The sequence below is a fragment of the Piliocolobus tephrosceles genome, chromosome 11, assembly GCF_002776525.5.
Source record: "Piliocolobus tephrosceles isolate RC106 chromosome 11, ASM277652v3, whole genome shotgun sequence".
Lineage (NCBI taxonomy): Eukaryota > Metazoa > Chordata > Mammalia > Primates > Cercopithecidae > Piliocolobus > Piliocolobus tephrosceles.
In genome coordinates this window covers 83,063,933-83,079,023 of record NC_045444.1, presented here as the reverse complement: position 1 = coordinate 83,079,023, position 15,091 = coordinate 83,063,933, and the positions used below count along the sequence as shown (strand labels likewise).

Below are 15,091 nucleotides of genomic sequence, written 5' to 3'. Positions count from 1 at the left end.
AGACAGATTAGCAAAGAGGCACTCTGCCCTGAAACTACCTTGAGCCAGAAGCTGAGGGGGATCCAGCGGCAACAATGGAAAACCACTGATTTGAAGTCTAAATAAATGTTACTTGGGGCCAGGCACGGTGGCTCATGCCTGTAATCCCAGCACTTTGGGAGGCCAAGGCAGTCGGATTGCTTGAGCCCAGGAATTCAAGACCAGCCTAGGCAACATGGTGAAACCCCATCTCTACTAAAAATACAAAAATTAGTGGGTGTGGTGGTGCGTGCCTATAATCCCAGCTACTCGGGAGACTGAGCAGAAGAATCACTTGAACTCGGGAGGCGGTGGTTGCAGTGAGCCAAGATCATACCATTGCACTCCAGCCTGGACGACAGAGCGAGATTCTGTCTCAGAAGGTCACTTGGTGGCTCACGCCTGTAATCCCAACACTTTGGGAGGCCAAGGCTGGTGGATCACCTGGGGCTAGGATTTCAAGACCAGCCTGGCCAAGATGGTGAGACCCTGTCTCTACTAAAAATGCAAAAATTAACCAGGCCTTGTGGTGCATGCCTGTAATCCCAGCTATTCAGGGGGCTGAGGCAGGAGAATTGCTTGAACCTGGGAGGTGGAGACTGCAGTGAGACGACATCGCCCCACTGCACTCTAGGCTGGCGAGAGAGCGAGACTCCATCTCAAAAAAAAAAAAAAAAAAGGTCATTTGGGAGAGATATGTGCAGTGTTGTTCTGTTAAAAGACTGTACACTGTTTTCTTTTTCAGTAATTAATGGTCACACACTGTGTTTACGGCTGTTGCTAGAAATTGCAGACAACCCGGAGGCGGTTGATGTGAAAGATGCCAAAGGACAGTAAGTGCGCTCACACGTGGCCTTGGGTTGACATTTCAATCACAACAGCTACCTGGTTGGTTAAATCATTACAAGGCTGACTGTGGAACTGAGAAGTTGGGGGAATATATTTGGGCCAGGACCCTGGGCTAATTAGGTGGCTTTAAGTTATAGTGTGTATATCCAAGAAAAGCAAGAAGGGGTGGGTGTGCACATGTCTTGATGAAAGGATCACCTTTTTAAGGGCTGTGGCCATGTTTCCCAGCTCTTATTTATAGTCTCTCCTTTGTTCCCTCTTTCTGCCCATTTTTACCCTCTTCTGAAGCTGCTACACCATTGCCATTTTCTAATTAATAAATAGGACAGACCTCATGAGGTTATCTCTATTATTGAAATCCTTCAGATGTCTTTTCTTCCTCAACTTCGTTTTTTCAAAGTAATTTCCTTCTGTTGGCATATTCCCCACCTAATCTTCTCTTACAAATAGGAAATGCAGAGCAAAAGTCACCAGTGACTAGCCCCAGGCATGTGAATTAGTGTCATAGTCAGAATCTCACTTCCCTCTTGCATCACAACACTTCATTCTTTGCCTGAGACTTGCCAGACTTTTCTTTAGGGAAAGAAGCTTTGTTTAAATGAAATCTTTAGCAGAAGTCCAACATAGAATACCACAAAGTAGAGCTGCTCTGATGGAAGCAAGACGGGCTTCTGCATACACATTCTCCCTGCCCTTGATATCTAGTAGATGCTACATAGGTCTGAAAATGATGGGATTAACATGAATATTTTGAAAAGGAAGCTTCCCCTGTCTCATCGCTAGGGATCATTCCACCAACAACATTCCATGTGGCCATTAGAGCAGAGACAGATACCATGTTCTGCATATTGTATAGCAAACTGGGGACGCTCCGAAATTATTAAGCAATTGTCAAGAGGAGAGGGGAAAAGAATGAGAGAGAGAAAGAGAATGTCTCCTACTGGTAGTGATGAATATTTTTTTTAATCTCCTTTTTAAAAGCCTACTTTATCTCTCTGCCTAGAACACCACTGATGCTTGCAGTAGCATATGGACATATTGATGCTGTTTCATTGTTACTTGAAAAGGAAGCCAACGTAGACACTGTTGACATCCTAGGATGCACAGCTTTACACAGAGGGGTATGTACATCTTTCTCAGCTGTAGTCAAGCCATTTTTTAATGAGCTTGGTTTTTTTTTTTTCCTTCTATGAATTTTTAACAAAAAAGCTGTTTCCTAATATAAACAATTAACCTTATTCAGTCCAAAAGAAATTACAAAATCCTTGGCAAAGGCAAAATAATGGAAGGTTTTGCTCTTAAGATTTCATGTTAGATTGTGATAATAGATGCACGAACACCTACTGTTGGTGAAATTGGTTCTGCTTTCTGACTACAAAATACATGTATATCATAGAAAATTTGCAGAATATTTTTTTTTTTAAAGCCCAGAGAAGAAAATCACAATCACCAGTAATCATACCTCCTGGAGATAACCACTTTTTGGTGTATATTATCTCCAATCTTCTTTCTATATATAGATTTGTTTCAGATTTTAAAGACAGAATACTGAAGATGTCATTTGGAATGTGCTTTTTTCTCTTAGTATATCAGGGACCTTTTTACATGTCACTTTTTTCTGCATCATGATTTTTAATGCCTCATTGTGTTCAAGTGTCATAGTTTATTTCAATGATTACCTGGTTTTAAGTAGTTATGCTATTTCTAATTGTTTGTCCTTACAAATAATGCCAAAATATGTATCCTATGGACAATTATTTGCACACATCTGTTGAAATGTGTTTTTTTTTTTTTTGTCTCACTCTTATCACCCAGGCTGGAGTGCAGTGGCATGATGTCAGCTCACTGCAATCTCCACCTCCCAGGCTCAAGCGATCCTCCCACCTCAGCTTCCCCCCAGTAACTAGGACCACAGGTGCATGCCAGCATGCCCAGCTAACTTTTGTATTTTCTGTCGAGATGGGGTTTCACCATGTTGCCCAGGCAGGTCTCAAACTGCTGGGCTCAAGTGATCCTCCTGCCTCCACCTCCCAAAGTACTGGGATTACAGGTGTGACCACTTGCGCCTGCTGAACTGTTTTTTAAAGCATGCCAAATAAACTAAGTGAATACAAGCAGAAATCATACAATTGCTGTTTTGGCCTGGTACCAAGCACACTGATAAATGAAGAGAAGAGGAATGCGATGTGATCATTGTCACAATCATAGTTTTTATTTCTCGGTTGCTTCCTGTAGGCTGTACAACAAGCTGAGAGCCTTTGCATCTGTTATCTCAGTCCTCACAACACCCTGTGAAGTTGTTACTACTATTCTTATATATAGGTGAATAGAGTGAGGGATGGAGAGGCGAACTGACCTGTCACAGGGGTGCCAAGATTTCACTTAGACCTTCCTGATTCTAAAACTGATGTTTACCACTGCATCATGATATCTTTCTTTTCTTTTTCTTTTTCTTTTTTTTTCCTGAGATGGAGTCTTGCTCTGTCGCCCAGGCTGGAGTGCAGTGGTGCAATCTTGGCTCACTGCAAGCTCCACCTCCCAGATTCATGCCATTCTGCTGCCTTAGCATCCTGTGTAGCTGGGACTACAGGCACCCGCCACCACGCCCGGCTAATTTTTTGTAATTTTTTAGTAGAAACGGGGTTTCACCATGTTAGCCAGGATGGTCTTGATCTCCTGACCTCGTGATCTGCCCTCCTCGACCTCCCAAAGTGCTGGGATCACAGGCGTGAGCCACTGTACCTGGCCACATCATGATATCTTTCATGGTTGTCAGGAAAGGCAAGAGATGTTTGGAAAATGCTGATGTTCACGGATTTTTCTGTTATGAATTTTGCTGAGGTTGTCCTGACTTCTGCCCTTGAAATAGTACAGAGTCTGCCTTCCTTAAAGACCCAGGCATATGTCCACTTGCTCTAAGCCCAGCCTCACTTAGCCAACTGCTTTGCTTCCTTAGTCTTCTGAGTTTGTTTTGTGTTTTTAATTGCAATGCATCAGATTATGACAGGACACGAGGAATGTGTGCAAATGCTGCTGGAACAAGAAGTGTCAATTCTCTGTAAAGATTCCAGAGGGAGGACGCCCTTGCACTATGCAGCTGCTCGTGGCCACGCCACGTGGCTGAGCGAGCTGCTCCAAATGGCTCTTTCTGAGGAGGACTGTTGTTTCAAAGATAACCAAGGCTACACGCCACTGCACTGGGCTTGTTACAATGGTGAGTTGCTTATCATTTGACGGATTCCGCTAGACTTCCTACCCCATGACCACTGTGAGCTCAGTGGAGGTGACAGCCTTGTGTAATTCTGCAAACCATGGCTTCTAATGTTTCTGCATCCAAGATATCTTTTTTGTGTATTTTGTTTGTTTGTTTTTTTAATAGTTCTCACCCCTCCACAGCTGCTGTGATGCCTTAATTGAGTAAAAGTTCACTTCCCCCTTTTAGTTAATCATTAACACATAACTGTAATCAGAACTAATAAGCTTAAATGACCAGTTTTAAACAGAGTTTCTGATCTATGTAATATAACCTGGGATCCCACAAGGGATTAAAATAATAAAACTAAAACCAAATATATATATAAAATTTAACCTGTCACAATTGATTACTAGTAGATGCATGATTCATCTTTTGGTATTTCTTTGTTATGTTTCATATTCCCCATTTATTTTATTGTACTTATTATTTGGGAGATTTTAAAATTTATATTTCACTTATTTTAATTTAAAAATGCATGCTAATGATACCAATTCCAACGTACAGAAGTATCTGAAGTAAAATTGTTTCCATTTCTAAACCTACTTTCTAATGTAATTTTGTGTGTCTCTTTCATAATTTTTTCTTTGAGAATATAAATAATTAGAAATGAATGTGTATCTATTTTTTGAAACTGGAATTATAGAACAAATAGCAACCATTCTATAATTTTTTTGTTGGTGTTTAAAATTGTATTGCAGATATTCTTACAAGTCAATATGTATCAATATGGATTGATCTTGTAATAGTTGTATATTATTTCATAGCAATATGTATACCAGAACTTATTCTTTATTCAACCAGGTTTCTGTGGATTGACATTCAGATTTTTTTTTTCCTATTACAAACAATGCAGCAATGTGCATATCCATATTATGGTACCATAAAATCTGTCAGATAAGTTTCCAGAAATAAAATTATTGAGTAAGGGGGCTTATATATTTTTTAATTTTAATAAATTATATTATTTTGCAAAAAGGATATCAAAATTTATCATTCCACCAAACATTTGTATAAAAGTTGGTGTTTTTCCTCATGCTTGCCAACCCAGAATGATAACACCCTTTTAAATTTTTGTCAATTTGAAGGCCAAATAAAGGTATCTTCTTGTTTCAATTTGCATTTCCCTATCTAATAGTACACTGGCTATTTGTGTTTCCTCTTCTGGAAATTACTTTTTCCATCCTTTGTTCACTTCTTTCCTATTGAGCTATTTATCTTTTCTCGTATGCTTGTAGGAGTACCTTGTCTTAGTGATATGAATGTGATATGAATGAATGTTGAATGATATGAATATCTTAGAAATTCATGAATATTTTTGTTCCTTGTTTAGGATGTTTTTTTCCAAGTAGAGATTTTGAGCTTTTATGTACTTGAATCTATCAGATTTTTTATGGTTTCCAGGTTTCCAGTCTTTCTTCAAAAGGTCTCCTACCCCTAAGATTATATGGATATGTTCCCATATATTTTTTACTTTGCTTCTATAATTTTAGTTTTACATTTTCAGTCAGTCAATTAAAATTTTAATTTAGAAACTGTTAATAGTTCCACAAAAGGCATTTGTGTGTGTGTGTGTGTTCTAATTATATCAATTTAAGAACTCTTACTGTGTTTTCATCACAGTCCTCTTTTTTTCATTCATTCTGCCTCAGTAAGAGCCAAATTTTCTATTTCCTCAATTTGGTTTTGTTCTCTTCCTGCCACTGGAGGATAGTGATTTTTTTTTTAACCTACTAATGGGTGACCCCCATCTGGGTCAAGCTGTGGGAGCTCTCTGGCACTGGAGAACCTACAAGAGGAGAAGGATGCAGTGAGAGTGCTGATTATAATGGCGGGCCGCAAACCTGATGCAAACCAGATCCTCTCCTCAGGGTTCAGGGTGAGAGGTGTCTGTGTTCCTAGGCCTCTCCAGGTACAGGCAGGGGAGGAGGAACGGTCTTCTCCTAAGCCGTTCACACTTTCAGTGCAGCCTTTGTCCAGGACTGAGTTTCAAGCTCCAATCTTCCCAGACTCCTTTCTACTAGGCACTTTGAAATACTGAAAGGAGCTCAGTCATCTCCAGTCCTACCTGCACAGACTCTTAAACTGGGATTCATACAGTCCCCACTTAAGGAATGCTATGTGTGGATGCTACCCTAAGCTAATTCCTTTGGAAGAGTTGAGGTGTCTGAGACTGTTTGAATGAGGGTTCCATGTAGTTAGTTGGAAGGCTAAATTATACAACTTGCCTGAAGCTGCCAGCTTTTTTTTTTTTTCCCCCAGGGGTGTATAGAGTCTTACTCTGTCACCCAGGCTGATGGCGTGATTTTGGTTCAGCACAACCTTTGCCTCCTGGGTTCAAGCGATTCTTCTGCCTTAGCCTCCCGAGTAGCTGGAACTACAGACAGGCACCACCATGCAGGTCTTTTTTTTTTTTTTTTTTTTGGTATTGTTAGTAGAGATGGGGTTTCACCATATTAGCCAGGCTGGTGTTGAACTCCTGACCTGAAGTAATCCACCCACCTCGACCTCTCAAAGTTCTGAGATTATAGGCATGAGCCACCATGCCCGGCCACTGCCATTTTTTTTTATATTTATTAATTCATATACTTTTTAATCTGTCTAAAAGCAGTATTGCCTTTTCTCTTTTTAGGTACAAGAAAAGTTTGATTTGTATTTTAATATTTCAAATTGTCCCAGCTACATCGTTCTGAGGTAGATCATAAGGGAACTTTCACTAACTTAGCACTGAGTTCAACCGAGAAGAGGTTTCAGGACAATCTGTGTTCCAAAGCAAAATGGCAATGCCTTCCCACCTTATAATTGAGAACCACAGAGACTTTTGTTGTTGTTGTTGTTTGTTTTAACCAGGTCTGTAATGAGAAAACACTTAGTCAGGCTGGGGAACCATCACCCTTCTTCATGGGAGACTATATACCATGTGGCAAGATGTGTCTTACAATTGTATAGAATGTCACAAACCACACTGAGGCCCTTTATTGAGTAAAGTTCTCACCATCCTGTGACATAGGTAGGGCAGGTATTCCTTGTCCAGTTTTGAATATGTGAGAAACTGAGGCTCAGAGATCCCAAGTAAATTGCCTCAGATCACATAACAAGTAAGCTGACAGCTAGGACCTTATTTAACTCAAATTCAGTTGATTTGGAAACTACCTACCATTTTGTTGGAAAAATCTCACATATTCATTCATCTACTTATTTGAATAGTGCTTAGTGAATGCCCGTGATGTGCCAAGAACTGTTTTTGGGGTCAATTAAAACACATATAGTATTTTACAGTCAAAACCTTTTCACATGCGTTATCTCAAATACTGTTTTCTACTAATCAGTTTCATGTGTCCATTAGAACACACAACTGTAAGTGGAAGTATTTGTATGGGTGAAAGGTACATTTCCTCTTATAAATGTGGACAAATTGAAGCACGCCTATGTGAGGCATCTATCTTTCAAGAGCTGAGAGTAAAACAGAATATATTCTGCTTGCAAATGAGTCATCTTCTCTCTCTCTCTTCACCAGACCATATGGCCTTCATTGTTTTATTTGTTCATTAAGTCTCAGAACACCTGTGAACATAGTTAATAACATTTTGGCATTTTGTTAATTTTATTTCTTGGAGAATGAATGTTCAGCCAATTCAGGAAAATTCATAAACCAAAAACTCAATACGTAATGAAAAAATAGATTGGGTTGAACAAAATTTCTTTCTTGGAAACTCCCTAAATTATTTTTATTTCTTGCAGGTAATGAAAACTGTATAGAAGTACTTTTGGAGCAAAAATGTTTTCGCAAATTTATCGGTAATCCCTTTACTCCACTGCACTGTGCAATGTAAGTAGAAAAGATGAGAGTTAATGGTGTTGCTTTAATTATTTTAACTCCACATAGAAAAGTTGCTTTGAAGGGAAAAAAGCTTTTAGATTACAGATAAGACTGAAATATTCCATTTTTGCTGCTAAAGACAAGTAGATCTGATAGCAAAATATTAAGGATTTTCCCGGAGCTTTTTGTAGAGTGCCACAGTTCCAAAATGGCACAGATGCCACCCTCGGGAAGTCTCGTGAAGGGGTAGAGTGAGAGGTGCATTACCCATGTGAAGAACTCTTCAGGTATAACTCACATTTGTCTGCCAAATTCTAAAATAAGTCAGCGTTGACAATAGTATGCCTACAGATGGTTAGAAAGACATTTCACACTAGGACAAATTTTCATATATTGAAATTCTTCATCTTTCATATGTTGTAAGCCCTTTTCTGATAAATTTAATTTTTGCTCCAGTCTCAATAGTAAGCCATTGTTCAGAGGATCCAGTGACTTTAAGTCAGACTTCCATCGTCAGCCTGGGAGTCTGTGTTCAACTGGCCTTCCGTGGTTAGCCCGGGGGCCCAAGACCTGAGGATGCTTTGTCTTTACATTGTCTCTGGCCTTTATATGAAACTGAGTCATTTGATTGGAAAGATATTGGAGGCATAAAGTAGGTCAATAAAGAAAGTAAAGTTAAAAAGAGAAAGATTTTATTTTGTTTATTGCTTTTTGTTTTTTGAGATGGAGTCTTGCTCTGTCGCCTAGGCTGGAGAGCAGTGGCACAATCTCGGCCCACTGCAACCTCCACCTCCTGGGTTCAAGCAATTCTCCTGCCTCAGCCTCCCAAGCAGCTGGGACTACAGGTGTGCGCCACCACACCTGGCTAAATTTTGTGGTTTTAATAGGGACTGGGTTTCACCATATTGGCCAGGCTGGTTTCGAACTCCTGACCTCATGATCTGCCCGCCTCAGCCTCCCAAAGGTCAGAAAGATTTTAAATCTGAAGGAAGCATGTCTATTCCACTTTGATATGTCCAAAATGCCTAACATGGTGCCTTGTATAGGTGCAATAAACTTCTATCTAGATATAGAGGTTCTGAAGTAATGCTAGGGGTTACAAAGTGTATGCCAATGAAACATATACCACAAATATTTACGTTCGATTTTTTAAAAATGCTTCGGATTGTCAAATATACAGTACATAGGAAGATGGGTTAGGAGGTGATATAATTGAAAAGAGTGAGATTGTTACATTAAAACCCATTTTCATTTTAGAATCAATGATCATGGGAATTGTGCATCATTGCTGCTTGGGGCCATAGATTCCAGTATCGTCAGTTGTAGAGATGACAAAGGCAGGTAAGTAATCTAAAATGGCATGCCTTTTATCTTGATGAATCTTAGCCTCTGCTTTGCAGTTGCAGAGTAGCCAAACATCTATGTTTTTAATTGAAAGAATAATGGATAAGCATGGTTTTTAATATTACAGAGGGTGTATAATTAAAAGAAATGTCCTTCTAAGCCTGGAATCCCTAGCCTCTTCCACAGAGAAAGCTACTATACACTGTTATTTACAGATTTTATGTTCTCTTAAATATTTTTTATGCATATCTACAAACATATATACATATATATGTATATATCCATATATTCTTTTTGTACATGGTAGCATTCTATAACAATGCTCTACTTTTAGTATATCTTGGAGATCCTTTCATACCATATTCTTTTTAAAGCTGCATATTCTTTCATTGAATGGCTATGCTATAATTTGCTCATCCTGCCCTCCATTGAAGAATATTTAGTTCGTTTCCAATATTTTGCTGTTTCAAAATGTGATGTGGTGAACATTCTCATATATGTATCTGGGCCAGGCGCCGTGGCTCACTCCTGTCATCCCAGCACTTTGGGAGGTTGGAGTGGGCGGATCACAAGGTCAGGAGATAGAGACCATCTTGGTTAACATGGTGAAACCCCGTCTCTACTAAAAATACAAAAAATTAGCCGGGCATGGTGGCACATGCCTGTAGTCGCAGCTACTCAGGAGGCTGAGGCAGGAGAATCACTTGAACCTGCAAGGCAGATGTTGCAGTGAACTGAGATTGTGCCACTGCACTCCAGCCTGGGCAACAGAGTGAGACTCTGTCTCAAAAATAAATAAATAAATAAATAAATAAATAAATAAATAAATAAAATATGTGTCTGTACACATGACCAAGTGTATCTGAGAGATAAAAACCTAGAATTGGATTTATTGGTTAAAGGGTTGATTTTTTTAATTTTGATAAATAATGCCAAATTATCCTTTAAAAGAAATTAAGCAACCACAATAGATGATGTGACGGGCTTTTAAAATTTTTATTTAATCTGCCAATTACCTACAGACTTAAGCATTAATTTTGAAAGTATCTATCTCAAAGATAAAAGTAGACTCACTGGAACTTAAGATTAAAGAGTCAGTAAAGACACTAATTTCATTATCAGGGCCAACACACACCCGCCTCCCAAGTCTAGGAGTTTCCAGTCCCATATGTGATATTTCAGTGTCTACCCTGGATGACCTTTAGAGGGAGGGGGCCTGATCACTATGTCTATAAACTGAGAAGTTTTAAATCCTTAAGACAACACCATGTACATGTTTCTTGGGCAGTAACTAATGAGAATAAAGTTTAAAGGAAACTCAAGTGATATTTGTTTTAAATCTTTAGGACACCCCTTCATGCAGCAGCATTTGCTGATCATGTGGAGTGCTTGCAGCTTCTTCTGAGTCACAGTGCTCCAGTGAATGCAGTAGACAATTCAGGGAAAACAGCACTGATGATGGCTGCTGAGAACGGGCAGGCAGGCGCTGTGGGTATGTGCTTGTTGTATGGACTTTGCCCTTATACCCATCCAAAAACCAAAATAATGTCAAATCAAGAAATCAGTTGTTCTCATAGTATATACATATGGAAAAAGGCCATTAGCAGTTTTATTTAGGTCACCTGATTCTACCTGCTCAAGCGTCTTCAGTTCCTTGTTTTTTGATTCTTGGTGGACCTTGTCAAAGAGCCAGCCCTTCTGCAATGAAATTCTCAACATTTAGAAACCAAGTATGACAACAGAATCATTTTAACTGGAAATAGTGAACTGTAAAAGCAGTTAAAATTAGTGCCTATTAACCTTGGATAGCACAAATATGAAAATAAATTACTCCCTTTTTTCTTTAAAAACATTAAATATGATTACGTGAACTGTACTAATTTAAATATGTTATTGTGTTTGTAATGACTTCTTCAAAATGCATGTGATCAGCATCTCATCTAAGTAACCCTCTTTTGGGCTTTTTCTACAGATATTTTGGTGAACAGTGCCCAGGCTGATCTGACTGTAAAGGATAAGGACTTGAATACACCCTTACATTTGGCTTGTAGTAAAGTATGTAATTGAATTTAAAATATTATTACTTCATGTTGTAATAATAACAGTAATAACACCACTGAAATTCTACTGCAGAACTGTGTAGCATGGCTCTTAATTAAGATGTACATCTTCCCAGGGTCTTGTCAACTGAAAGTGGAATTGAAGGGTGAGAAGGAAAGGACAGACCAACACAAATGATGAGGAGATGCTTTTCATGGCATCTGCCACTTGCATTCTTGCTGTAGTCTGTCTGTCTTGATGCTGCCATTGTATCTGTCTCTCTGGTTTTTGTACCACATTTTGGTACCTACATAAAAGTTAGGACCTTAGTTAGGTGGCTTGTAAAGTATAAGCAGTTTTACTTGTTTTCATTTTGTTCCATTTGAAGACACTGTAGTAACACAGCCAAAAAATACGCTCATGTGAAGCAAATAAACAGATCTATGTGTATTTCTACCCTCTCCCCTTTTTTCTGGTGTATAGTTCAATGCAAAAAAATGTTTTTTTGTTTTTTGTTTTTTTGTTTTCAAATAGTGGTGTGTTCACATGTTGCTCAAGATTCCTTCTTCTATAAAAGATAAATTTTAGGCCGGGCACAGTGACTTATGAGTGTAATCCCAACACTTTGGGAGGCCGAGGCAGGAGGATCACCTGAGGTTGGGAACTCGAGACCAGCCTGACCATAATGGAGAACCCCTGTCTCTACTAAAAATACAAAATTAGCCGGGCGTGGTGGTGCATGCCTGTAATCCCAGCTACTCAGGAGGCTGAGCCAGGAGAATCGTTTGAACCCGGGAGGCAGAGGTTGCGGTGAGCCAAGATCGCACCATTGCACTCCAGACTGGGCAACAAGAGTGAAACTCCGTCTCAAAAAAAAAAAGAAAAGATAAATTATGTAAAATTACATATATATATAACTTATCTTTTATGTCATACATATGATTTTACAAAATTTGGTTTTGTTGCTGAATCGTATACTATTAATATCTTTTAAACATCATGTTTTATGGTATTTTAGAAGATTTGTAGTATTTCAGCTTAGGAATGGGCCATCTTTTATTTAACCCATTTCCTATTATTAGACAAATAGCTTGTTTTCAATTATATGCTAGTACAAGTTCAGTATCTCTTACCTGAAATGCCTGGGACTAGAAGTGTTTCAGATTTAGGAATTTTTTGGATTTTGGAATGTTTGTATTATACCTGTTGATTATCCCAAATCCAGAAATCTTAGTGTTATGTCAATATTCAAAAAGTTTTGGATTTTGTAGCATTTTTTGTTTCAGATTTTCGAATATGGTAAGCTCAACCTATATAAATAATGCTTATTGCAGAGGAATCTTTTATAAACAACCTTACTCATTACTTTAAGATAAATTCCTAAGTGTGGAATTATTGAGTCTAAGGATATACTTCTTTTTTTTTTTTTTTGAGACGGAGTCTCACTCTGTTGCCCAGGCTGGAGTGCAGTGGTGCAATCTTGGCTCACTGCAACCTCCGCCTCCCAAGTTCAAGCGATTCTCCTGCCTCAGCTGCCCGAGTAGCTGGGACTACAGGCACGCGCCACCATGCCGGGCTAATTTTTGTATTTTTTTGTGAGAGACGGAGTTTCACCATGCTGGCCAGGCTGGTCTCGAACTCCTGACCTCGTGATCTGCCTGCCTTGGCACCCCAAAGTGCTAGGATTACAGGCGTGAGCCACCGCACCCTGCCAGATATAAATATTTTTAGACCAACTTGTCCTCTTATGAGTTCACAACAGTTTACCCTCCAGCAGCAGTGCATCAGAATGAAACCTCCATGGACATTTCTAAAATTATATTTAACGGTCTCCCATATAAGGCATTATAGTATGACGCCAGTTAGCACCCATGGCAGTGATTTATTGCAGTGTAGTTAAAATATTATCAGTGTTACCTATATGGTACCAGAAGTCTCAGACATTCCTTTCATTGCTTGCATTTTCTCACTTCATGCTCTGGGAAGTCCATGGAAACCACAAAAAGTGCTCAGCTTTATGAAGTTTATTTCAAGGTATAGTATTTTGGTGAATATAAGTGCAATGCTTTTCAAACTTTATCATGCAAATGAATCACCTAGGAGATCTGTGAAAAAACAGTGTCTGATTTATTAGGTCTGAGGCAGAGCTTGAGATTCAGCAGTTCTAACTCCCAGTAATACTAATGTGACTGCTCTGCAGGCCACATGTTCATCAGCAAGGGCTTAGGAAGCCATGACCCCTTAAAAGGGTACCAGGCCTGAAATTGTGAAAGGGTCTCTGACTCATCAGTTGATTTTCAAAGATTATTAACCATCTATTTTCTAAGGTACAGAGAGATATCTTCTACTGGTCGAGGAAGAAAAGAATGAGTTTTCCTGAAATAGGGTTTCTTCACAATATAAGACAATGATGATGAATGATATAGATAATAGATGTAATGGGAATTCCAAGGATAAATGGATAATTGAAGTAGTAACTGACGTCTTGAAATAGGAGGTGGGACTTTTGATGTATGTTAAATGTTGTAGGATTCAGACAATATTCCAGATTCTATTCCCTGCTTACCAGCTGGCCTAGCTAAACTAGCATCTGCTTTACCTCTCTGGGGATTAATTTTAAAATTTATCTTAGCAGCATTAATATTTTAGATCAGACTTATGTTAACCAAGTTCTAATGGACCTTATTAGGACTCTTAGAGTGTCTGGAGCCCATTCACTATTGAGAAGAAAAAAAATTACTCAGAAAATAGTTCTATAGAATGTTGTTAGAGGAAATTCATTTTCAATTTAAATCATAATGAAGAAATTTCACAGTAACTTTTCTATGTCTCTGTCCTGTATTTCTTATCATTCTTTTTCTTTATTAGGGTCATGAAAAATGTGCCTTGTTAATACTTGACAAGATACAAGACGAGAGCCTTATTAATGCAAAAAATAATGCACTGCAGACGTAAGTGTAACTACTAAAGTTGGACTTGAACCCAGGGTCATAGGCATTTATTCAATAAATATTAAGAGCCTGCTGTGTGCCAGACTAGCTCTGGGGAACACAGTGGTGAAGGATGCAGACCTGGCTTCCCCTGCATGAAGGTGACAGTCACATATCTACAAATGTTGACCAAGCTAGGCAGTTTTAGTTAGAATCCTTCTTTTGATATGTCTTCATAGAATTTTGTGAGGTCTGTGTTTTTCTTTGCTGATATTTCTGGGGTAATATTATAAATTTAGTGGGCTGTTAGAAAAATCTTATGGACTGACATATTTGGGGAAGCTATTTGTATTATGTATTAGCATTATGTATTCTGACTGGAAAATGACAGTTTTACAAATCAGGTTCCCAGAATACATTTGAAGAGTTTCTAAGCTATTTGTCTTGATTATATTTTAATATAATTCAGTGTAACCCTTGGTGTGAAAGATCTAAAAGCTGTTTCATTTTCTGCTTTAGGAAATTATTTATGCATTTGTTTTAAAGGCAAAGGAATTTTTTTCTTTTTTTTCTTTTTATTTTTTATTTTTATTTTATTTTTTTAATTGTACTTTAAGTTCTAGGGTACATGTGCATAGCGTGCAGGTTTGTTACATATGTATACTTGTGCCATGTTGGTGTGCTGCACCCATCAACTCGTCAGCACCCATCAATTCATCATTTATATCAGGTATAACTCCCAATGCAATTCCTCCCCCTTCCCCCCTCCCCATGATAGGCCCTGGTGTGTGATGTTCCCCTTCCCGAGTCCAAGTGATCTCATTGTTCAGTTCCCAC

General features: G+C 38.7%; 1 protein-coding gene across 9 annotated transcripts in view; it reads left to right on the top strand.

Moving 5' to 3' along the window:
* Window positions 1-15,091, top strand: part of ANKRD44 (ankyrin repeat domain 44) — a 327,884-nt gene that overhangs the window by 304,218 nt on the left and 8,575 nt on the right. For 8 of the 9 annotated variants that reach the window (XM_023218043.2, XM_023218022.2, XM_023218030.2 and 5 more), the window contains 8 exons: window positions 764-851; window positions 1,871-1,988; window positions 3,865-4,081; window positions 7,862-7,949; window positions 9,198-9,281; window positions 10,631-10,776; window positions 11,257-11,339; window positions 14,193-14,275. In XM_023218043.2, the coding sequence (XP_023073811.1) occupies window positions 764-851; window positions 1,871-1,988; window positions 3,865-4,081; window positions 7,862-7,949; window positions 9,198-9,281; window positions 10,631-10,776; window positions 11,257-11,339; window positions 14,193-14,275 (907 nt within the window). Of the gene's footprint in view, window positions 1-763; window positions 852-1,870; window positions 1,989-3,864; window positions 4,082-7,861; window positions 7,950-9,197; window positions 9,282-10,630; window positions 10,777-11,256; window positions 11,340-14,192; window positions 14,280-15,091 lie in introns of those variants that run through there. The other variant, XM_023218069.2, reaches the window with a different exon arrangement.